This window comes from Miscanthus floridulus, chromosome 10 (genome assembly GCF_019320115.1).
Source record: "Miscanthus floridulus cultivar M001 chromosome 10, ASM1932011v1, whole genome shotgun sequence".
Classification (NCBI taxonomy): domain Eukaryota; kingdom Viridiplantae; phylum Streptophyta; class Magnoliopsida; order Poales; family Poaceae; genus Miscanthus; species Miscanthus floridulus.
In genome coordinates this window covers 6477927-6502089 of record NC_089589.1, presented here as the reverse complement: position 1 = coordinate 6502089, position 24163 = coordinate 6477927, and the positions used below count along the sequence as shown (strand labels likewise).

Sequence of the window (24163 nt, the reverse complement as noted above, 5' to 3'; positions counted from 1 at the left end):
TCCCATACCTTTCGATCAAGGGCATAGAGAAGCTTGAGCGCCCTCTCATGATCACTATAAGGTAGGTTGGCCTTGTTCGCTTTCATTTTGTTGACGATAGTCTGAAAGCGGGAAAACATGGCATCGATGGACTCGCCATCAAGCTGAGAGAAGTTCTCGTACTCGCGCTTGTACGTCTCGTAGAGTCTGGTCTTGACCTGTGCGGTCCCCTCGTGATAGCTCTGAAGCCTCACCCAGATCTCTCGAGCTGTAGTACAATCGGAGACACGCTCGAACTCAGAAAGCGAAAGACTCGAGAAAAGCACACTGCGAGCTTTGCTATTTGTGTTGTGCCGATCCTTGTGATCCTGGGTGGTACGGGCCGCGGTAGGGAGCACAACGTAAGTAGCATCCTCGCAAATTTCCCAGACGAGCCAATCAATCCCCTGGAGATGCGCAGACATGCGGATCTTCCAATAAGGATAGTTTGACCCATCGAAGTGCGGTGGTTTGCCAGAACCACGCTCCATGTCGCCTTCGTGGATCACGGACCGATTAAGGTGGAATGATCCTTAACCGGCTCTGATACCAATTGAAGGACCGGAAACGGCGACCAGAGGGGGGGGGTGAATGGGAGCCTCAAATTTCTTTCAAAATCTTCGACCACTGTCCCAACATCAATCCCCAAAAAACATACACGAAAGACTTGATGACCACGACCCTAGAGAAGGGTGGATGCTCCCTCAGAACACAGTGGGTCACCACAGAGCAAACGGAACACAGATCAAAGCCCAAACGAGCAAACTCCCAAAAGAAAACAGCACTGCTCCTGCAAATATCGGACATGTCCGGTATTATATCGGACACGTCCGGTATTTTCCGGACACGTCCGGTATGATATCGGACACGTCCGGGATTTTCAGCAGCAAGCTGACCAAAAGAGAAAAATCCAAAACCCCATCAAACGGTGTCCAAAAATCACGAAATTTTAACAATAGCTCTTTAGACACCAAGGGAAGGTCTCCACAAAATTTCAGCTCAAAACTCCAAAGTGAGAAATATCGGACACGTCCGGTATGATATCGGACACGTCCGGTATGAACGAGCAGTTTCTCGGGAAAGATTAAATCAAGTCATAACTTGATCAAATCAACTCCAAATGACTTGAAATTTTGCACAAGAGTTCACAAACGAGTAGAAAGGCAACCTCTAAAAGATCATAGCCCGAGACAAACTCTAACTCCGTGAATCGAAGGAATTGAAGAAAACCCCCAAGAAATAGGTCAAGAACTAAAATTGCCCGGATCTGCGATCTCGTGAGGAATTAGTGGATTTCCTTCAGTGGAAAGCTTCTACTCATGTCACTGATCGATCCAAGGCAACAAGAACGAACCAAAACCGTCCCAAATCAAAGAAACGAGAGGGGAAACAAGAAGGGACAAAAGGAGCTCGTGAAGAACACCAAAATCACATCAAGAACACAACTAAATCATGAATCCCGGAGGACATACGGTGGTTACGGCCACCGATTCCTTCAAAACCAAGTCACAATTTGAGTTGTGGACCTCTCTCATACATGGAAGCAAACTAGAGGAAGAAACCCTAAAGGAGAAAATGAAAACTGGAGGAGGTAAGGGAGATGGGGGCTCCCTCATCCTATTTAATAGGGCTATTACACATTGCCAGTTTTGCCCCTGGATACAAATGAGTTGAACCGCTAAGCCCAAGGGCGTTGTTGTCCAACCCGGTGTAATCTTGATCCGACGGCCACCGCACCTTCTCACCGGTAGCTTCGCCTCGACGCGAACTCCCCGATGCTGCCACGTGCCGTCCGTCCCTCCTCGGAACCTCCGCCCGGGTTTTGAGGCCCAAACCCGTAAACCGTCCATCCAATGGTTTTGAGGTCCAAACCATCAAACCATCCGCGAGTAGCGTACTCCATACGCGTCCCCCGCCATCCGACACGTGTCACCGCCGTCCTCGACCGGTCGGCCCGCCAAGTCCTCCTGAGCCTCGCTCGACTCACGCGTCCGCCATCTTGACCCGGTCAACACCGTCACTCCATGTCTTCTTGCACTTGTTGATGTCCCAAGTGTCAGCCACCGCGGCTAGTCACCCGGCCTCTGGGTCCCTCGGTCCAAGCCTCACGTCCGTCCTTAACCGCTCCCGGTCTGTCGGCACGGCACGTCCTCCTTGACCTTCACCTCGCCATCGACCACCGCATCCGAGCTCCACACCTGCACAACACAAGCCAAAAGACATGTCGCACACATAGCTTTCGCCATGGTAGGGTTAGTCACCACTCAACCTACTTCGTGGATCACATTGACAATCACTCATCACAAAACGAACACACAATGGTACTTGTCAACCTTGTGTTCGCAGATTAAAGTTCTAATTTTTTGTTTTAATTTCAGTGGGATGACACTGAATGTTTAGGCTGGTACTGGGAGGAAGAGTATGTTGAACACGTGCAAAACTCTCTTGCACAGGCGGCTACGGCGGCTGATGAGGCAGTGATCCTGCGGAAGAAGCCCATAAATGTTGAACAAACGCATGATGTGTCTGTTTTAGTTGGGATTGGTCGCGAAATCCTTATGCTGCTGAAGTGCATTTTAGCTTTAGTTTTTTTAGTGGTAGTTAGGATTGTCTACATTGTAGCGAGACTTTCATAAATTAATACCTTGTGTGGTGGCATGCATGTCGTATAATTAACTAATTATGTTCTAGGTTTTAATATGGTATGTATGTCATGTAACGCAGATGAGCCGGCATTGGATGTACAATGCTGATCATCGCTCCCAAGAGTTCATTGAGGGCGTGCATTCTTTCTTACGTGTGGCCGAGGCAAACAAATGCGATGGTTTCATGTGCTGCCCATGTGCCATATGTAAGAATTTGAAGGAATATGCTAGCTCAAGGAGTCTTCATTCACACTTGTTGAAGTCGGGTTTCATGCCAAACTATATTTGTTGGACGAAGCACGAATAAACAGGGGTTGTAATGGAAGAAGGTGAAGAAGAACAATGGAACGATGATGACATTATTGCTGAATATGGTGCCTTCAATGATACTGCAATGGGGGAAGCTGAAGAAGAGATAGTGGCAGAAGATGAGCCCGCTGATGATCTTGGTCAGGCCATTCGTGACGCACAAAGATAATGCGAAAGTGAAAAGGAGAAGATCAAGTTCGAGCGTATGCTAGAGGATCACAAGAAATTGCTATACCCAACTTGTGATGCGGGGCAAAAAAAGTTGGGTACCACACTGAAATTGCTGCAATGGAAGGCAAAGAATGGTGTATCTGACAAGGAATTTGGGGAGTTACTAAAAATCCAAAAGAAGATGCTTCTGAAGGATAACGAATTGTCCGTCACTACGTACGAAGCAAAATAGGTGGTCTGTCCTTTGGGATTAGAAATCTAGAAGATACATGCATGTCCTAATGACTGCATCCTCTACCATGGCGAGGAGTACGAGAAGTTAGATGCATGCCCGGTATGTCATGCATCGCGGTATAAGATCAGGCGAGATGACCCTGGTGATGTTGAGGGCGAACGTCCCTCAAAGAAAATCCCTGCCAAGATTATGTGGTATGCTCCTATAATACCATGCTTGAAACATCTGTTCAGAAACAAAGATCATGCAAAGTAGTTGCGATGGCACAAAGAAGACCGTAAGGTAGACAATATGTTGAGACACCCTGCTGTTGGATCCTAGTGGAGAGCAATCGATAGAGAATTCCCGGAGTTTGCAAATGACGTAAGAAACTTAAGGTTTGCTTTAAGTACGGATGGTATGAATCCTTTCGGAGAGCAGAGTAGTAGTCATAGCACTTGGCCTGTTACTCTATGTATCTACAACCTTCCTCCCTGGTTATGCATGAAGCGTAAGTTTATTATGATGCCAGTGCTCATCCAAGGCCTAAGGCAACCTGGCAACGACATCGATGTGTACCTGAGGCTACTAGTTGAAGAACTTCTACTTTTGTGGAACAGACCAGGTGTACGTGTGTGGGATGAGCATAAACAGGAGCACTTTGACCTGCGAGCATTGTTGTTCGTAACAATCAATGATTGGCCTGCTCTAAGTAATCTTTCATGACAATCAAACAAGGGATATAATGCATGCACGCACTGTTTCAATGACATTAAAGGTATATTCTTGAAAAAATGTCGAAAGGCCGTGTACCTTGGCCATCGTCGATTTCTTCCTGCGAATCACCCCCTAAGAAAGAAAGGCAAGCATTTTAAAGGTAAGGTAGACCACCAGACCAAGCCGAGCAACCGAACTAGTGAGGATATACTCAATATGGTCAAGGATGTGAAAGTAGTATTTGGAAAGTCACATGGCAGCGAACCTATTCCGAATGACGCCGACGGTCACGCACCCATGTGGAAGAAGAAGTCCATATTTTGGGAGCTACCCTATTGGCAAGCCCTAGAGGTCCGTAGCGCGATCGACGTGATGCACCTGACGAAGAATCTTTGTGTGAACCTGCTAGGCTTATGGGTGTGTATGGGAAGCCTAAGGACACACTTGAAGCACGACAGGACCTGCGATGTTTGAAAGAACGAGACAACCTACATCCAGAGAAGACAGATGATGGACGCCTTTACTTAAGTCCTACCAGCTACATTCTTAGCAAAGAAGAGAAGGAAAGCATGTTTGAATGCCTAGCAAGCATCAAGGTACCATCTGGATTCTCCTCGAATATAAAGGGTATAATAAATGTGCCAGAGAAGAAATTCCTAAACTTAAAGTCCCATGACTGCCACGTGCTCATGACGCAATTGCTTCCAGTTGCATTAAGAGAAATTCTACCTCCAAATGTACGTCTAGCCACCGTGAAGCTATGTGCATTCCTCAATGCAATTTCTCATAAGGCAATCGATCCAATGGATCTAGCTAAACTACAGAATGATGTGGTTCAATGTCTTGTCAGCTTTGAGTTGGTGTTCCCTCCTTCCTTCTTTAATATCATGACACACCTCCTAGTTCACCTGGTCAAGGAGATTAGCATTCTCGGTCCTGTGTTCCTGCACAACATGTTCCCCTTTAAGAGGTTCATGGGAGTCCTAAAGAAATATGTTCACAACCGTGCTTGGCCAGAAGGAAGCATCGCCAAGGGCTATGGAACAGAGGAGGTCATTGAGTTTTGTGTTGACTTTATTCCCGACCTTGACCCGATTGGTGTTCCTAAATCACGACACGAGGGGAGACTAAGTGGAAAGGGGACACTAGGGAAGAAAACATATATTGGTATGTAGGACAATTATTTTAATAAAGCACACTACACAGTTCTACAAAACTCCTCCTTGGTGGATCCGTATATCGAGACACATAAAGAGTTGCTTCGATCCGAGTTTCCAGCGAAGTCTGAAGCTTGGATTACGCATTAGCACATGGAAACTTTCAACGACTGGTTGCGAAAAGAATGTCAGGGTGATGAGAGTATTGATGAGCAACTGTATTTGTTGACTAGGCAGCCATCGTGGCATATCCTCACATACAAAGGGTACGAGATAAATGGGAATACATTTTACACAGTAGCCCAAGATAAAAGGAGCATCAACCAAAACAGTGGTGTCCGCATAGATGCCACTGACCCTAATGGAAATAAGCAAACATATTATGGCCGCATAGAGGAGATATGGGAACTAAACTATGCACCTACTTTTAAGGTACCTTTGTTCAAGTGCCAATGGGTAAAGGCGACTGGAGGTGGGGTAGCAGTCGACAACCAGTATGGAATGACAACCATGGACCTCAACAATATTGGGTACAAAGACGAACCGTTCGTCCTTGCCAAGGATGTGAATCAGGTGTTCTATGTCAAGGACATGTCTACAAAACCGAAGAGAGGGAAAAACAACAATGACCCAATCAATGAGCCAAAGCGCCACATAGTTGTTTCAGGGAAAAGAAACGTCGTCGGAATTGAAGACAAGTCAGACATATCAGAAGATTATGAAAAGGATAACCGAATTCCACCCTTCACAGTGAACAAAGACCCAAGCATCCAGCTAAATGATGAGGACACTCCATGGTTACGGCGCGATCATAACTAAGGGATATACGTTAAGAAGAAGTTCACTACTGTGCCCGCTTGATATATATAGTGTATTCATATTTATGTCGTGTATTCATATTTTCTACGATTTAAATGAATTTTCTGCTTGACGGTGGATTTCCTGTGGAGAATGTGTGATGAAAAAACAAATGATCAATGTCAATAAGATGTGAAAACTAATTTCCTGTCGAAAAGCAATAGTTTTATTGATTTTAATTAAGTAGTACATTTTTGCATGGTAAAAATTATGATTATTATTTACACTATGTTAAATATTTATACGGTAAAACAAAAGAGTTTAGGTTAAAGATTTTTCTTATGTACAATAATGCAAAACTAGGTCCTGGAATTCTTTTTGTAATTTTTTGCTAATATTTTATTTACTAGGCAATTAACAACTCTCTGCATATTTATATAAAAGAAATATATAAAAAAGGAAAAACTTCTACAAACTGGCGCGAAGCCAAACTGCAGCGCACCTTTACTCCCGGGTGGACCAACCACCCGGGACTAAAGGTCAGGCCTTTAGTCCCGGTTCTAATCATCACCCGGGACTACTAAAGATGGGCTGCGTTTTCGCGGCCCGACAAAATCCCCTTTACTCCCGGGCCGTGGATACACCCGGGACTAAAGGTCAGACCTTTAGTCCCGGTTCTAACCATGACCCGGGACTAAAGAACCTTTAGTCCCGGTTCTAACCATCACCCGGGACTACAGGCCCCCCTTTATAAACCACGCCCTTCTCCCTTAGTTCTCTTCCTCTCTGTCTCCGCCGCCTTCTTCTCCAACCGGATCCAGTAGCCGCCAAGCCTTCTTCTCTGTCGCCTCATCTTCTCTCCACCAGATCGATCCGATCCGGCAGCGCCGCCGCCCCCAGGCGACCACCCTAGCCTCGCCTCGTCACACGCGCACGCTGTCACCGGCCCCACGCGCACGCGCGCTTCTTCTCCGGCTGGCCAGTGCACGCCTCGCGTCGTCCTCGTCCCCGGCCCACCTTGCCCCCAAGCGGTTCAAGGTTCTTCGAGGTGTCTATCTCCTCCAATTCATCCTCTTCTTCATCCTCCTCTCCGTGCTATGTTTGAACTTTGAAGCCCTCGTTCTTGTGTTAGATCCGCGAGACGCAGTCTTCTCCAAGATCCGCAGGAGGCCACAACATCTCTATTACGGCACGTCTTCTCCAGGTTAGTCCCGGTCTCCCTCTTCCTCTGCACTCTCTTGCTGCTGTATGGCCAACTCGTTCAGTGCCGTTGCTCAATGAATGTATCGCTTCGATTTGGTGCTAGCTAGTAGCCTTTGCAATTGGTGCATACTTCTGTTTATATGTTAGGCTCCTTGGTGCTAGAATGTGGGCGACTGAGGGCATGAATTCATACTGATATTTATGCTTGTGTCTGGCCCGCCCCCAGCCCATCCCAGCCATCAAAGTAGATGACATTGTGCCGGACGCTGCTGCTGGTGCTTCTAGCAGTACTGGTAGCGTCGTTGTACTCCTCCTTAAGTTCTTCGAGATAATTCGTTCGACAGCTTCGCAGATTCTGTCTGCCTTGATAACCTGCATCCAACGAACACGTATATGCGTCACTCCCCTGTCGCAAACCAAGCCATCGACTTGTGTTCTGTGCCTTTGATGCATGCGGCGAGAGAAAGATCAAGAAGAAAAAATGGCCATAAAAATGCAGTTGCAGTCCATGCAAATAAAGTGTACATATATATGAAGTTGAAAGTTGAACAGAGAAAAAAGATAACAGAATACTTGCATTGCTAGCTGTTTTAATTACCTCGGTATGCATTATGGATTGGATTGGGTTAACCAACCGGTCAGCTCAGATCTTTAGATATGATGTTACTATATCCATTTCATATGGAATATGATCCATTCTATTTCAGATCTAACCCATCTGCTGGTCAATACAAAAACATGCATGAGGGAGCAATTAATATATATTATCAAGATTCAGAGTAGCATGAAATAGATTATTACTGTTTTTTAGTAAAGTCTAAGTCTCTAACATGTTTTTTTGGCTGCAGGAGCTAGACCTCGCGTTTGACACCTTTGATGTGAGCCACCGCCGCCACCATATATAATCCGTTTATGATGGATTAATTGCTCCAACCTTTTGTAATCGGATGGATGCGTGTGCCGAGCCCTTGTGCCGGCAATCTTGTAATGCGATTTTGCGCTGAGTCATCGAGCTCAATGGAGCACGGGCTAGTTAGAAAATTGTAGAAAATACATACTAGTGAACTTACGGACCGTGTTCATCTCGGCTAGCATGTTCTCTGCCGAGCGGTAACGGACGTCAAGGAGGAGCTTTGATTCTACGAGGGAGAGCGGGAACGGTCGTGGAAGACCGTATTCCCTTCCTCGTAGAATCGGAGCTCTTCCGTGGCAAGACGGTGCTGTCTGGTGGAGAAATGCCCGCCGAGATGATCACGTAAGCAAGGTCAACGAGTACGGATTTTCTGTGCAAAATACATAGTACTTTTCTTTTATGTTTGATAAGTTTTTGAGTTGACAATGTTTAGAGTATCAAATAATCTTACAGATTTTGAGAATCAAACTTTCAAAAGTTCCAAACAATCTTGTATGGAGATATGCCCGTTACCAAAGTTGTAGTGCTTGACAAGATTTAGAATTATATGGTTGAAATTTATTTCATTGGAGATTCGTTTAGCGGCCAAACTATTCAATATGATATTATTAAATGTTAATAAAAAAGATAGCATCCTGTATTCGTTCACAGGTAAGTGTGTAGTGCAGTGCAGTGCTAGAAAGTTATCAAGCGGTTTGAAATCTCAATCTTATATTATTAATTTTTTTTACCAATAGGCTTCATGGTTAGGAGCGGTTGGCATTTTCTTTTTGGAAAGATCCGGTTCCCCGGGAGAAGGTAGCAGTACAACTTGGTTTACCAGTAGCGCTACCGTGGCCTAGGCTTCGTAGGTGTAGATTGCTATGTCTTATTACTCGTTAGAAGGAGAAGGTCTAGCAACTTTTAATGGTTTGAGAGCTGTTCCCCCTGGCAAGGACTAGTAGGTGTAACAAACATCCTTCATCTCCTCAAACAGATTTATGGCCGCCCCGAGAGACAACATGGATGAAGAAATGATGGATATTATCAACACCGACACTTAATTTGTCGATGGTGACCAGCATGATGTAGATGATGGGAGTCAATACCTGGCTCTTGAAGATAACCAAGAAAATATTGTGCAAGAAAATACTGGCAAGGTATATATATTTATATATATATTTGAATATTATATATATATATATATTTGAATATCTATCATCTATTATGTGTACACATGATATTTATTTATTCTTTTTTATACGTAGCCCTCTGGATCGACGACCACAACGGCGAAAAGCAAAAATATTCGAGGCCCGAAAAAAGCCATTGGAGGGGCGCTACATAATATCGGAATTCAATATCGAGACAGGCGAACCACTTGGTCCACATGCAAGGAAATTCGTGCAACACTATGGATGCCTTGTAAGGGACAGACTTCCGATCGGTGCCCGTGAATGGAAGCAAAAGATCAACGAGCCTTATGTTAGTTTTGTCTCTGATCTTGATAAGAATTTAATTTGGAATGATATCCTTCAACATTTCACGTTGCAAGCGGATGATTATGATGCTATCAACGATGATGAATTGAAGGAATTAGTTCGAACGTGGGCTATAAAGAAGATGGCCACACAATTTTAGACTTGGAAGAAATTCCTATACACGAAATACGTCAAGAAGAACCTAACGCGCAATTTCAATACTAGTGGCCTGCTCGCGAAGTTGAGGCCCTACTGGAATGATTTTGTACAGTACAAGACATCGGAAGAGGGTGAGGAACGGGTGAGAAGGAACCAAGAGAATGCCCGACAGAAGGTATACCACCATGGCATGGGATCAGGTGGCTACGCGACTGCCATTCCCAAGTGGGAAAAAATGGAAGCGGACATTCTTGCCAAGGGCATCACACCAAAATCACTCAATTGGCCCAAACGCGTGAAGAATTGGTTTTTCGCTCATGGGGGAAGACTGGACCTAGAGACGGGGAAGCTGGTTCATGGCCCAAAACTCGAAAGAGCAACACAAAGATTTTCTTATGCTCTACAAGCTAAAGCTATTGGTGCGTTCAGGCCCAAAAGAGACAAGGATGAACTGACGTATGCCCTCGGGACCGCTGAACACAGTGGCCGAACGAGAGGTTTAGGACAGAACATTTTTTGGGAGCATGGTTTTCCTGACGACAGAGATACCTACAAAAGCCGGCAGAGAAGGAAGGATGAGGATGCAGCGCGGATCAGCAGGTAGGAGGAATTGGTTCGTGAGTCACGGGAGGCGTTGCTTCAAGCATAGGAGCGCGAAAAAGACATGCAAGCTAGAAAAAAGGACGAAATCATAAAGCAAGTGCAAATAGCAATGAGTGCCCAAAGGCAGGCATCAGATCCAGGAATTAACATTAATATTAGCCCCCCTGATCAGTTGAAAAGCAGCTGCGCTTCCACGGAGTTGCCAAATCAAGATGATGCAATGCTACGTTTCCCCGTGGATGACATCACTGCACCGTTTACATCATGTGAGCTACATATTCCAAAAGAGAATGCCACAACCATGGTGGCTCTCGGTGTTTTTTCTCCTCCAGATCCTACCAAGACACCAAGAATCCATGGGGCAATAATACCACCTGGATATGTTAGCGTCTCAGTGGATAGAGTTAACAAAGGTTTTAGTGATCTGGCTCTTGACATTCCAGGAGGTGATGGGGAGAAGACTCTAGGAGAACCAGAGAAGACAGTCATACTATGGCGTAAGCGCTACATCATTATTCCCGGGATCTCTAGTCCACCGCCGCTTCCTCAACTGCCAGACAATAGGTGCGGACAAAAGTGAACGAAACAATTTTTTCACAAATTTTCTATTGACATGCATGATTAATAATAACAATTTCTTATACCTAATTATTCTTTTTTATAGTCACACAGCAGGGCCTCCGCCAACCTAAGTTCAATTATTCAATCTCCAGATCATCATAGTGCTCCGGGCAATGATTATGCAACGCCGCCATCGCCGCCACCTCCAAGGAGGTCTCCAACGCCTCCAACAAGGTCTCCAACGGCTGCCCCGCCTCCCTTGATGATCAAGAAGCAGCCAGCTCCTAAGAGGTCCGCCCCGCAAACGAAGCCGTTGGCCCACCAGCCGGCAAAGAAGAAAGCCTCCTCTAATCCAGTTATTCCCCAAAAACTGTCTTACGAGAAAAGTGAAAAAGAATTAAAGGATGCAGTACAAAAAGATGTGAAAAGTTTCTTCGAAAAAGTAAGAAAGCAACGAGAAGCGAGGGAGAACCCGGAGAAACCGTACTTCTACCTAGCTCCAGATCTTCTAAGAAAGAAGGTGGACCAGAAAAAGCGGGAATCTCAAAAGACCCGGCCAAAATCGGACTACGACCGCTCTCTCACCAAGTCATTTGAGGCGGCGTAGAAAAAGACTAGAGCAGGGAAAGGTGTTGCACAACTCGGACAACAATCGTAACAATCAGTCTGTGGGGGGTACGACCCCGGATACCCACGGCAGGCCACATGGGCAACGCCTCCAGGGGCGGTCCAGCCCACGAAGAAGGAGCCTTGTGGGGCACGACTCTGCTCGGCGCCTCTCGCAAGGCATGGGAAGGATATCCGAAAGATGTCACGTAGCCTGATAGGATATGCACGATCCCGTGTTTCTTGTAATCTGTTATTACTTTCCGGTTATCTCTCAGATCTAACCGTCTTGTAACCTTGCCTCCCGGACTATATAAGGCGGGCAGGGACCCCCTACGAAATCACAGCAAATCATACGATAGCTAATACAAACCAACAGACCACAGGAGTAAGGTATTACGTCATACTAACGGCCTGAACCTGTATAACTCGTGTGTCTCTGTTGCATTCTTGTTCTTGATTACACGCTCCTCTACCGATCAATCTACCATCGCGGGGTGCCCCTCGATGGACTACCGACGATATTCTGTCGACAGTTGGCGCGCCAGGTAGGGGTGTGCGTGCTGTTTCCTTGTTGAACAAGATGGTTTTTTCCGCAGGCTCTTCGTCCCTCCCGCAGCCCGGCCAAGTCTTCACGGTCGGATCCATCACGTGGGTCATCAACGCCGACGGAGTTGGAGAGCTTCTTGAGCCGGTGCAGATCCATTCTACGCCGACCACCCTCTCACCCGCAACCGTAGATCCAATCTCGGAACCACTTCCAGGGTTGACTCCATCAGCCACTCGCCGCTCGCTTCCTTGCTACCAGAGGAGGCATGTCAACAATGACGATCTGATCGAATCTATCGATCGGGTCGGCCTGAAACTCGCCGATTGCCTCTCCATCGCTGAGTCGGCTCTGGACACCCTTGTTTAGCACCGAGCACCCTCCGATCCTGATCTGTCGATGTTTAATGCTCGGCAAACTCCAGGGCTCGCCGCCCTGCCCTTCGGGCTCGCCAACACCGCAGGTACATATCAGGACGCCCTAAGGGGCAAATTCGCCGACCGGCTCACCGACCAGCTTCCACCAACCGTCAACATGCTGCATGCCAGCCGGGGTCTCGGAGCATCCCTCCAAACTATCCTTGAGGAAAATCCAGACTCTGAGTGTCAAGGATCCACCGAGCCCCTCGCCGAGACCTTCACCAAGCAACCTCCTCTCCTGCCTTTCCAGGGTGGCGCAATCTTCAACGTCAGTATCGACAGCCCCCCTCGGAACGGCGAAACAGATGAGGAACGCGCCGCCCATGAAAACAAGAACGCCGACCGCACGCAACGGCGTGATAACGAATGCGCCATTGCGATGGCTGAGGCCGCTCGTGATAACCAGTTCGATTCACAAGGAAGGCCCCTCCATCGCAACCTCAATGAGGAATTCCTCCACGTTGATGGCCACAACGTTTTCAAGACTCCGAGCGCCAATCTGGCCGTGGCTGCCAACGAACTTGCTCACCTCCCGCAGACGTTTGAACTCGCCAAGGTCGCCGCTATGCTTAAAGCGGCACACTGTCAAGTTAACGAGATCCGAGAAGTTCAGAGACCTTCATGCTCCACAAGCGTGATCCGCCGATCAGCCGATCCTAGATCTAATTGCCGCCCCAGTCAAAGCCGCTTCGCCGACCAGTCATTACCTCCCTAGGGGGGAGTTGGAGGCCACCACGCCGAGCATCATCGCCAGCACAACCAAGAGGTCGAACAGGCCGCCCGAGTGCACCTCAGTAACCTTCGGGATGCACGATGGTGTATCGATCAACGACGTTTCGGGCGCCATGAAGATGAAGTACGACGTCGCCAGGAGTACGAGCAAGAGTACGGCAACCCGGACTCAGCTCTGGAGCCGATCGTCGCCGGCAATACTACCGATGTCGGCCCCGATAGCCCGGAAGGCCCCCCTGCGTTCACCAAGGCACTCTGAACGCTCCAGTGGCCCCGTGGTTTCAAAATCACCGGAGTCGAGCTCTACGAAGGAAGGATGAACCCAACTCAGTGGCTGCAGGCTTACGCCACCGCCGTCCGCACCACCGGAGGAGACACCAACGTCATGGCAAACTATCTCCCTATCATGCTCACGCCAGCCACCATGAGCTGGTTCACAAGCCTCGCCCCGGACTCCATCGGCTCTTGGGAAGATCTGAAGAGAGTCTTCACCGACAACTACATGGCCACATGCAGGCGGCCGGGCACCAAGCACGATCTCAACTGCATCAACCAAAAGCCGTCTGAACTACTCCGCAGCTACATCAGACGCTTCTCCGAGATGAGGAATTCTATTCCCAACATCACGGAGGCCGAAGTCATCACCGCCTTCGTCCGAGGACTTCATCACCGAGAACTCCATTCTAAGTTCAACAGAAAGCCACCTACCGGCATCGGCGAGATGATCACAACCGCCAACCAGTACGCCGACGCCGAGGAAGCGGAGGTGCGTTTTAACGAAGATACGGGCACTAATCGCCCGCCTCGCCGCCACGATGACCGATAGCACAACGTTCACCGCCACGATGACCGCAACGACAACCGATAGTATAACGATCGCCGCTACGACGATCGTAGTTTCCATCGGGACAGCAGACGTGATCGGCCAGACGGATTCAAACCTGGTCAGAATCGCCGCCGCCGACCAGATCACTTTGTCGCCAACGTCAATGAGCCGCGCGCAAAGCGTAACTACGATGAGCAGTACAAGAAGATCCTCGACGGTCCGTGCCCCCTGCACAAGAACGCCAAACACAAGATGAAAGATTGCCTTGGTTTGGCTAAGGAGTTCCAGGAGAAAAAGTACAACGACGACAATGGTGGGAACGGAGGACGCCGACCACCTGGGGACAATAATAATGCCTTCCAGGACCACGACAAGGTGGTCACCACCATCTTCGGGGGTTTCGCCTCCAACGAGAGCAGAAGGGAACGGAAGCTCGCCGCCCAACGAGTGCTCGCCGTCGTTTCAGAAGAAACAACCGCCAACCCCAGCTATCGCCCGTGGTCCGAAATCTCCATCACCTTCAGCAGGGCCGACCAGTGGGCGGACATACCCTACACAGGGCGTTTTCCCCTCGTCCTTGACGCGACTGTCCAGAAGGTGCTCTTCAGAAAAGTCCTCGTCGACGGTGGGAGCGCTTTGAATCTACTCTTCACCGGGGCCCTAAGGGAGCTCGACCTCAGGACAACAGACCTCACGCCCTTAGACTCCTCCTTCTGGGGTGTGGTACCTGGCAGGGCATCCAGACCACTTGGGGAAATTACCCTACAAGTATAGTTCGGCACGGCAACCAACTACCGAGTGGAGCATATCAACTTTTATGTCGCCGACTTCGACACCGCCTACCATGCCATACTAGGGCGTCTGGCTCTGACCAAGTTCATGGCCATTCCGCACTACGCGTATTTGGTGTTGAAGATGCCTTCGCCTACAGGAGTCCTATCTTTGCGGGCCAACCTCTCCGTCGCCTACGCCTGCAAGACAGAAAGTCTCGCCCTCGCCGAAGCCACCGACCTCTCCATCCAGATGGCTAGTGTGGTCGCCGAAGCCAAGACGGCATCTGCTGACGACATGGAGATCCCAGAGCCTCCCCGTGCCTCCACCAAGTCCAAGGAAGTCAAGGAGATTGGCCTCGGCCTCGACGACCCTTCCAAGACGGTGAGAATTGGGGCTCACCTTGACCCCAAATAGGAAAATGTGCTCGTCTCCTTCCTACGTGCCAACGCCGATGTGTTTGCTTGGAAACCTGCAGACATGCCGGGGGTACCACGGGAGAAGATTGAGCACTCCTTGAATGTCTCGCCGACCGCTAAACCGATCAAGCAGAAACTTCGCCGATTTGCGCCGGATAAAAAGGAGGCTATTAGGGTAGAAATAAAATGGCTCTTAGCTGCCGGATTTATAAAAGAAGTGTATCATCTAGATTGGTTAGCTAATCCTGTTCTTGTTAAGAAAAAGAATAAAGAATGGAGAATGTGTGTTGATTATACTGATCTTAACAAACACTGCCCTAAAGACCCCTTCGGCCTGCCTCGGATAGACGAGGTTGTAGACTCCACCGCCAGCTGCGAGTTGCTCTCCTTTCTTGACTGTTACTCAGGCTACCATTAGATCTCCCTCAAGGAGGAAGACCAGGTCAAAACGTCGTTCATCACGCCTTTCGGCGCATATTGCTACACCACTATGTCCTTCGGACTAAAGAACGCCGGCGCGACCTACCAAAGGGCTATCCAGACGTGCCTTGACCAATAGATCGGCCGCAACATCGAAGCCTACATCGATGATGTGGTCGTCAAGACTAGAACCGCCGACAATCTTATCACCAACCTTGAAGAAACTTTCTCCAACCTAAGCAAATGCAGATGGAAGCTGAACCCTTCAAAGTGCATCTTTGGAGTTCCATCCGGTATTCTGCTCGGCTACATCGTCAGCGCTCGGGGCATCGAACCAAACACTGACAAGGTCTCCGCTATCACCAACATGAAACGGCCGACGTGTGTCAAAGATATACAGAAGCTTACGGGTTGCATGGCTGCGCTTAGCCGTTTTATCTCGCGTCTAGGTGAAAAAGGGCTACCTTTCTTCAAGCTCCTCAAGGCCTCCGAGCCTTTTTCTTGGACAGAGGAGGCAGATATAGCTTTCGAGCAGCTCAAGTTGTTTCTAACAAAACCTCCAATCATGACAGCACCACGACCAGATGAAACTCTACTGGTTTACATCGTCACCACCTCTCGTGTTGTCAGTACGGCTATTGTCGTTGAACGCGAGGAAGCCAGACACGCCTACAAGGTGCAACGTCCGGTCTATTTCATCAGCGAGGTACTTAATGAGCCCAAAACTCGTTATCCTTAGGTGCAAAAGCTGTTATATGCAATTTTGATTACCTCACGCAAGCTCCGACATTACTTCGAATACTACAAGATCGCCGTGGTCACAGAGTTCCCTCTGGGGGACATTCTCCGCAATAAGGAGGCCAATGGCCGTATCATCAAGTGGGCCATGGAGCTCGGCACTTACTCCATTGATTTCAGAAGCAGACCAACAGTTAAGTCACAGGCGCTTGCTGATTTCATCGCCGAGTGAACTGAGATCCAAGAACCAATTGACGCCACTTGCCCCGAGCACTGGGTGATGTACTTCGACGGCACCCTTAACATCAATGGTGCTGGTGCGGGCATTCTATTCATCACGCCGACAAAGGACAAACTCCGATATGTTCTCCGCATACATTTTCCATCCTCCAACAACGCCGCGGAGTACGAAGCATGTCTCCATGGTCTCCGTATAGCCATCGAGCTCGGCGTCAAACGCCTCATGGTATATGGGGATTCCGCACTGGTTATCAACCAACTCAATAAGGATTGGTCCTGTTCCAGTGAAAAAATGGACGCATACTGCGCCGAAATTAGAAAAATTGAAGGGAAATTCTACGGTATCGAGTACCACCACGTGCTACGGGATCAAAACCAGCCAGCCGACCAGCTATCAAAGATAGGATCTTCTCGAGCCGCGGCTCTGCCAGGAGTTTTCGTCCAAGACCTCCTGGCACCATCTATAAAAGAGGATAAGGAAGTTGTAGAAGTACCCCCAGCCGAGCAGTTGGTACTCGCGGTACCTTCGCCGATCACCGATTGGAGGGAACAGTTCATCAAATACCTCTCCAGCGATGAAACACCCGCCGACAAAATCGAATCCGAACGACTAATTCGCCGAAGTAAGCATTATGTGCTAGTAGACGGTAGCCTGATGAGGAAAAGTGCCAAGGAAGGAATACTGCAAAAGTGCATCTTCCAAGACGACGGTGTGAAGCTACTTTCCAAAATTCACTCCAGTTCCTGTGGCAATCACGCGGCTTCAAGAACACTGGTCGGCAAAGCTTTCCGGGTAGGTTTTTACTGGCCCACGGCTATTACCGATGCAGAAGATCTCGTTCAACGATGTGAGGGGTGTCAATTTTTCGCCAAGCAAATACATGTGCCGGCACAAGAATTACAGACCATTCCAGCTTCCTGGCCATTCGCATGCTGGGGACTGGATATGATCGGGCCTTTCAAACCAGCGCCAGGAGGTTTCCGGTATGTGTACATCGCCATTGATAAGTTCTCCAAGTGGATCGAGTACAAACCACTCGTCGCAGCTACTGCTAAGAAAGTAGGCGAGCTCTTTGAAGACATTGTACACAGATTCGGTCTCCCGAACAACATCATCACCAACCTCGGGACAACTTTTACCGGCCATCATTTTTGGGACTTCTGCGAAGACAGGTGCATCTCTGTTAAATACGCTTCCGTTGCTCATCCTAGAGCTAACGGTCAGGTCGAGCGGGCTAACGGTATGATCCTCGACGCCCTCAAAAAAAGGCTCTATCAAAAAGAAGAAAAGCATCCGGGCAGATGGCTCAAAGAACTACCAGCTGTGGTCTGGGGACTACGCACTCAAGTTAGTCGTAGTACCGGCGTATCTCCATATTTTATGGTCTACGGCTCAGAGGCCATACTCCCAGCGGATATTGCATTCCGAGCACCTAGAGTTGAAAATTATGATGAAGAGCAGGCCGCAGCCGTTCGGACAGAAGACATTGATCGGGCTGAGGAAGAACATTTGATTACTTGCATTTGCACAGCTAAGTACCACGAAGGTCTACGGAGGTATTACAACCGAAACGTCAAAGGTCATTCGTTCGCGATCGGCGACCTCGTCTTACGTCGAAAACAAAAAACCGAAGGGCTTCACAAGCTGTCTTCGCCCTGGGAGGGCCCTTACGTCGTAAAAGGTGTTACTCGACCAGGGTCTTATCGCTTATGCGACTTAGATGGACTCGATGTTCCCAACTCCTGGCACATAGAGCACCTTATACGTTTCTACCCCTGAAATAATATATGTATGTATTCTTTACTTTAATATTAATAAAGTTCTGGTCTCCATAATTTCTCTCCATTTTCTCCTTCATCATAAGCTTCACTTACCGTTAGCGGGCTATACGCCACTCCGTGACGGCCTCCAATACGCTCGCCAAGTACGCCCAAATCACCGAGCACGATTTCTCCAAATCACCGAGCACGATTTCCCCAAATCGCCGAGCACGATTTCCCCAAATCACCGAGCACGATTTCCCCAAATCACCGAGCACGATTTCTCCAAATTGCCGAGCACGATTTCTCCAAATCGCCGAGGACGATTTCTCCAAATCGTCGAGCACGATGTACCCAAATCACCGAGCATGATTTCTCCAAATCGCCAAGCACGATTTCTCCAAATCGCCGAGCATGATCTCTCCAAATCGCCGAGCATGATTTCTCCAAATCGCCGAGCACGATCTCTCCAACTCGTCGAACACGTTAACTCCAAAAATCGCCGAACACGATTTCTCCAATTCGCCGTGTACAATTTCTCCATAAATCGCCTACTATGTTTTCTCCGGATCACACAGGTTTTCCTACCAAAAACGACGATGATTCTCCGCTCCAAATTTCAAAACATAGCTCGCCAACCTTCGAGCAGCACACGTTTTTTCCTTCTGTTTTCTATGTAGAAGACCCAGTCTCCGACTACATCCTACGCGCGCTTAGGGGCTCCGCGCTCTACATTACGGTTGGTCGGCTGCGGTTCCTTGGTCATGCCTGTTCATCCTACACGTGTCAGGGTCTCTGCGCTCGACATTAAGGACTACAGGCTAGTCAAGGCCTAGATTTCAGGCATGAACTAACTGCTCGGACGCCAATTGAACTATTTTTCTCACCAAGTTAGTCAATTTGGCTGCTGAACAGCATGTTCTTTTGCCATGAAAACTCCGGAGGACACCAAGGGCTCAACATCCCACCAAACGTGCAATGAGCTCTGTGCTCTGCGTATTGGACGGTATGCTATGGTCTTGTGATAACGCTTGTTTTCCCAACATATGCATGAGCTCCGCGCTACGCGTTACGGATTACGGCTAGTTAAGGCGTCAAGATTAGTGAAAACTAACTGATCAAACACTACTTATGCATAACTACATCGGGAAGTAAATACAACGTTTTTTCATCGCCAGGTTAATCAAGTGTTACAGACGATAACATTCGGGCAGCTTCTTAAGCTTCACCAACAGTTTCTGTTTCGCCAAACAGGTCTATATCGTCGACAAGAGTTTTTGCTACATCCTCAACGTCATCCTCCAGCTGCTGGGTTTGCGCGTCGCTCAGCCCATCGGCGAACCCACCACCTATCGACTGGATGTCGATAGATGGATAATGGGACCGAACCACTACAAGGGCATGAGTAGCGGCGGTCAAAACGGCATCGCGGTTGAAGTTTTTGAAGTTCTCCCACGCTGCCTTGCATCTCTGAACGATGGTGTTTGGCCCTTGCTGCCTACCATCAGGACAGGGCGCCGGTTCAACGTCGACGCAGTCGAGCACTGGTTTTATGGCGGCAGTTATAGTGTTGAAGTTGTCCTTCTGGACTTTGGCTTCCTGCACCAGCACATCGAACTGTGCCTTGGTTTTATGTCGGTAATCTACAAGAATTACAACGGTTCGTCACGACAACAAAGTATTACGACATCACTTCCGATCAGGGGGTACCTACCTTTTAATTCTTTGGCCAGTTTAACTGCTCGCTCCGACTCTTTCGTTTTCTCTTGTTGGATTTGCTCGACGGTTTGGCGAAGTCGGTTGAGTTCTGCATCTTGCTCTGCAAAATCAACGGGTTGAAAAAAAAACGAACGGCCAACTACTGCAAAGTACATTATGTGAAAAGGGATACCGGATTTCAGCTTGGATACATCCTCGAACTGCTGGCACTTCAGGTCGAGCTGCTCGGTTTTATTTTTTAGTTCTCCGTTTTTCTTACCCAACTGCTCGGACATATTTTTTAGTTCCTCGGATACAGTCGCCAGTTGTTCGGACGTCTTCTTCAGCTGCTCGGATGCAGCCGTTAGTCGCTCGGACAGAACCTCCTTCTGATGTTCAAGGTCCCGCGAGTTCGACTCCACAAGGTCCCGCTCGCGCTGGGCCCTCTGAATACTCTTCTCCGAAAGACTTAACGCTTCCCGGAGTATCTTGTTCTTGTCAGCGAGGGGCTCCATCCTCTTCATCAGTTGGTGCCGTTGATCCGCTGTTCGAGCTATCCCCTGCGGATTAACATGACAAAAGATAAACCTTGATCTCCAACAACATATATCAGTGTTCCAGGTAAGGTACTAACCTCGATCTGAGTCATTACTCCAGCAACGGCGGTTTTCAACCTCTTTATTTCCCTGGTGGTGTCTTCCTCCTCAACAACTACTACCTCTTCCCCGCATTTTCGGAGAATTCGGACGGACTGGGGTTTAGGTGCGGCACGCTCGATCTCCACAACCTCGTCCTCTTCCGCCGTCGCTTGAGGCACCACTGGGGACTCCGTGGTCGGCCAGCTGCGCCGACCACTCCCGGCATCCCCACGGGTGACGACGTTTGCTCCTCGGCCGTTGGCGGAGTTGCATCCATAGCCTCCGGCGCATCAACAGCTGTAGTTTCCGCTACCAAAGCATTGACTTTTTTAGTTGTAGTCTCAGTCGCGGTCGCCGACGTGCCTGTCGTGTGCGCCAACAATTCACCATCGCCAGGAATGCCGGCAGCAGTGGCTAGCCCGTCCTCTGTTCGTCAAGCACTCGGGGACTCCTGGCCGGGAGCAGTTGTCATTTTTTCTTCTGAGGTCACGGGCCTCGGCGTTGCTCTACGTAATGTCGGCTTGTCAGTAACCAAGAAAAATCAAGGAACAATATTATTACTCCAAGGCAAACATACTTACAGTTTCGTCTTTCGACTGATTTTCTTGAATCGGCGATGCCTGCTTGATCCCCCGGGCGTGGCTGCCTGGTCAGCTCGATGGGAGGACCCCTACGCCTCTACAGCAGGCTGCTGCTCTTCTCGGCGCCCGGGGACCCCACCTTCTGTGCGTGGTTCTGCGGTTATCCCCTCTTGTTGCTCGGGGACTCCAGAAGTTTGCGTCGCCGGGATTTCCGTCATTGCCTGAACATAACTTTCCCTTGCTTGCTGCTTGAGAGCTTCAGCGTCCGCCGATGCCTCCTTCGTGCTCGGCGGAAGCACTGACTGGTCTTCGTCATCATCCGACCACTCCAGCACAGCGGTTCTTTGTTGTCGAACTATTCGGTCTTCACCAAGAGAGATGCCACCTGCTTTGTGTGCATGAGAGCTTGCATTTTTCCTCCTCTTTTGGACCGGCACGTCTACTGCCGGCCTTTTCCCGCGAATCTTCTCCGATACCGGGGATGGACTATCCGACGAGGAGCTTGGCTCTTCCTCTTCGGGCTGTAGCGGCCGCCGAATGTCCACCCCTTTCGGCCAATTGGCTCTCGGCATGTTTGAAAAGTATATTGCCCTATCCTACGAATGGATCTTTTCATAAGTTAGTCAGTCCTATGCTCGGCAATTAATGCCTGATAGACGCGAAGCAAAATGGTTACCTGAGGAGGTGGATTGGTGTAGTTGAAAGCCTTCGTTCCTTTTGGCCTACTGAATGAGACATTCGAAGTAAATAGATCCATGGCATGGTCTATCACTTCCTTCTTCGTCAGACGGTCTGTGTTTTCCCGGGTACCGTCGTTGTCACCTTTATAGTCAAATGCCGGGTGGGCCCTTTCTTTGCAGGGCTGAACGTGACGCACTATGAAGCTAGCCGCCACCAGTTCACCCCTAAGCTCAACGCCCTTAATCAAGTCCAGCAGTTCCATTACCTGCTCCATCTCAGCATTGTTGGGTCTCTCCGACCAGTTAATATGATTAACCGGGATGTGATGGATGTCGCATCGAATCATTGGGTGACTTTGTTTGATATAGAACCATCTAGCATTCCAACCTTTAAGGGAGGTATTTAGCGGTACGCTGATATATTCGCTGGCCATCCCATCTCTGAGTTGCAGGTACACACCGCCGACCACCTTGGAACCGCTACCCCCCTTCTTCTTCAGGCAGAACAGGTGCCTGAAGAGGTTGAAGTGCGGAAGAACACCGAGAAACGCCTCGTAGAAATGGATAAAGATAGAAACATGCAGAATGGTGTTGGGATGCAGATTACAGAGGCTAATCGCCCAAAACTCCATAAGATCCCTCAGAAAGGGGTGGACAGGAAACCCTAATCCTCGCCAGAAATAATCCTCAAATACTACAACCTCATCAGTATGTGGTGTCGGGAAGGGCTCACCACTAGCTGGCCGCCATCCAGTAGTGAGGCGGTCTGGGAGAACGCCTGCCACCACCATCCTATCGAGATCCGCCGCCAACGTCTTCGATGGCACCCACTCCTCGTCGCGGCTGGCTCCGGTGGCCACTTTCTTCGGCTTTGCGGCTCCTTTTTTTGGTGCCATTTTCTGCGGATTGGAATTGGGTTAGAGGCGAGTGCTCGCGATGGTACGGAATGTGGAGCGTAGGGTTTGCGAATGAAGGAAGAAAGGCAAACTGAGTGAGGTAGGAGGCGGTGTATGTGGCGGCGTGGTTATAAAGCATTTCCTCCTGTTTTCATTGCGCCTAAGGGTTTTTGGGAAACCGTTCCCGCGATCAGCGCTACTTTGACTCCTCCAAAATGGTTTAATGGGCCGCAACTTGGGCTATTACGTAATAGTAGCCCACGCCGCTCATTTATCGCCGCCACCTATTCTCCGATTTCTCCGCAATTTAATGAGGCTCAATAACCGATATTGCACAGCCATTACTCCGATTTTTCCACCACGGCTTGTTTATCCGATATCTACGCCAGAAACACGGGGACTGGCTATTTGCTCGGACGATTTATTAATTTCTAAGCCTGGCACCACGTGACTACGTCACCTACTGTCAGGCTCGGGGACTAAGTGGGCACACTTCACCTTGCGGTGAATGTTTTTGTTTTTCATCTCGAGGCTACGCTCGGGGACAGGCTACCTGCTCGGTTGATTCATTATTTTCTAAGCCTGGCACCACGTGACTACGTCACCTACTGCTAGGCTCGGGGACTAAGTGGGCACACTTCACCTTGCGGTGAATGTGTTTGTTTCTTCTGAGAGACTCCAAGCTTCTGAGAGATAAAATCAGGTATCTTTACCATCGATGTCGGACTCTAAGTGGGCACACTTCATTTTACCATGCAGGAATTTTCAATTTTGGACTTGAGCTCCTTACACCCTTATGACAAGCCGTGCTCGGAACACACTGCTCGGCGATGCTGCACGCTGCTCGGCAGTTGCTCTCAACTGCTCAGCAACTCGTTATGGTGGTCGAACCATGGTTTGGACAGCTCGGTTTTGGTTCGCACCTGCTCGGAAAAGCTCGAGACGGTGTTGCACAACGGGTACAAGGCGCTCGGGGACTAGCTGTGGGGGGTACGACCCCGGATACCCACGGCAGGCCACATGGGCTATGCCTCTAGGGGCGGTCCAGCCCACGAAGAAGGAGCCTTGCGGGGCACGACTCTGCTCGGCGCCTCCCGCAAGGCATGGGAAGGATATCCGAAAGATGTCACGTAGCCTGATAGGATATGCACGATCCCGTGTTTCTTGTAATTTGTTATTACTTTCCGGTTATCTCTCAGATCTAACCGTCTTGTAACCTTGCCTCCCGGACTATATAAGGCGGGCAGGGACCCCCTACGAAAT

At 49.0% G+C, this 24163-nt stretch overlaps 1 protein-coding gene across 1 annotated transcript in view; it reads right to left on the bottom strand.

Annotated features, from left to right (window-relative positions):
• Positions 1-20620, bottom strand: part of LOC136487099 (uncharacterized) — a 33056-nt gene extending 12436 nt beyond the window's left edge. The window contains exons 1-2 of the mRNA XM_066484232.1: positions 20299-20620; positions 19864-20050 (exon numbers count right to left, since the gene is read on the bottom strand). Coding sequence (XP_066340329.1) covers positions 19864-20050; positions 20299-20620 — 509 coding nt within the window. The remainder of the gene's footprint in view (positions 1-19863; positions 20051-20298) is intronic.
• Between the last annotated feature and the right edge of the window lie 3543 nt (positions 20621-24163).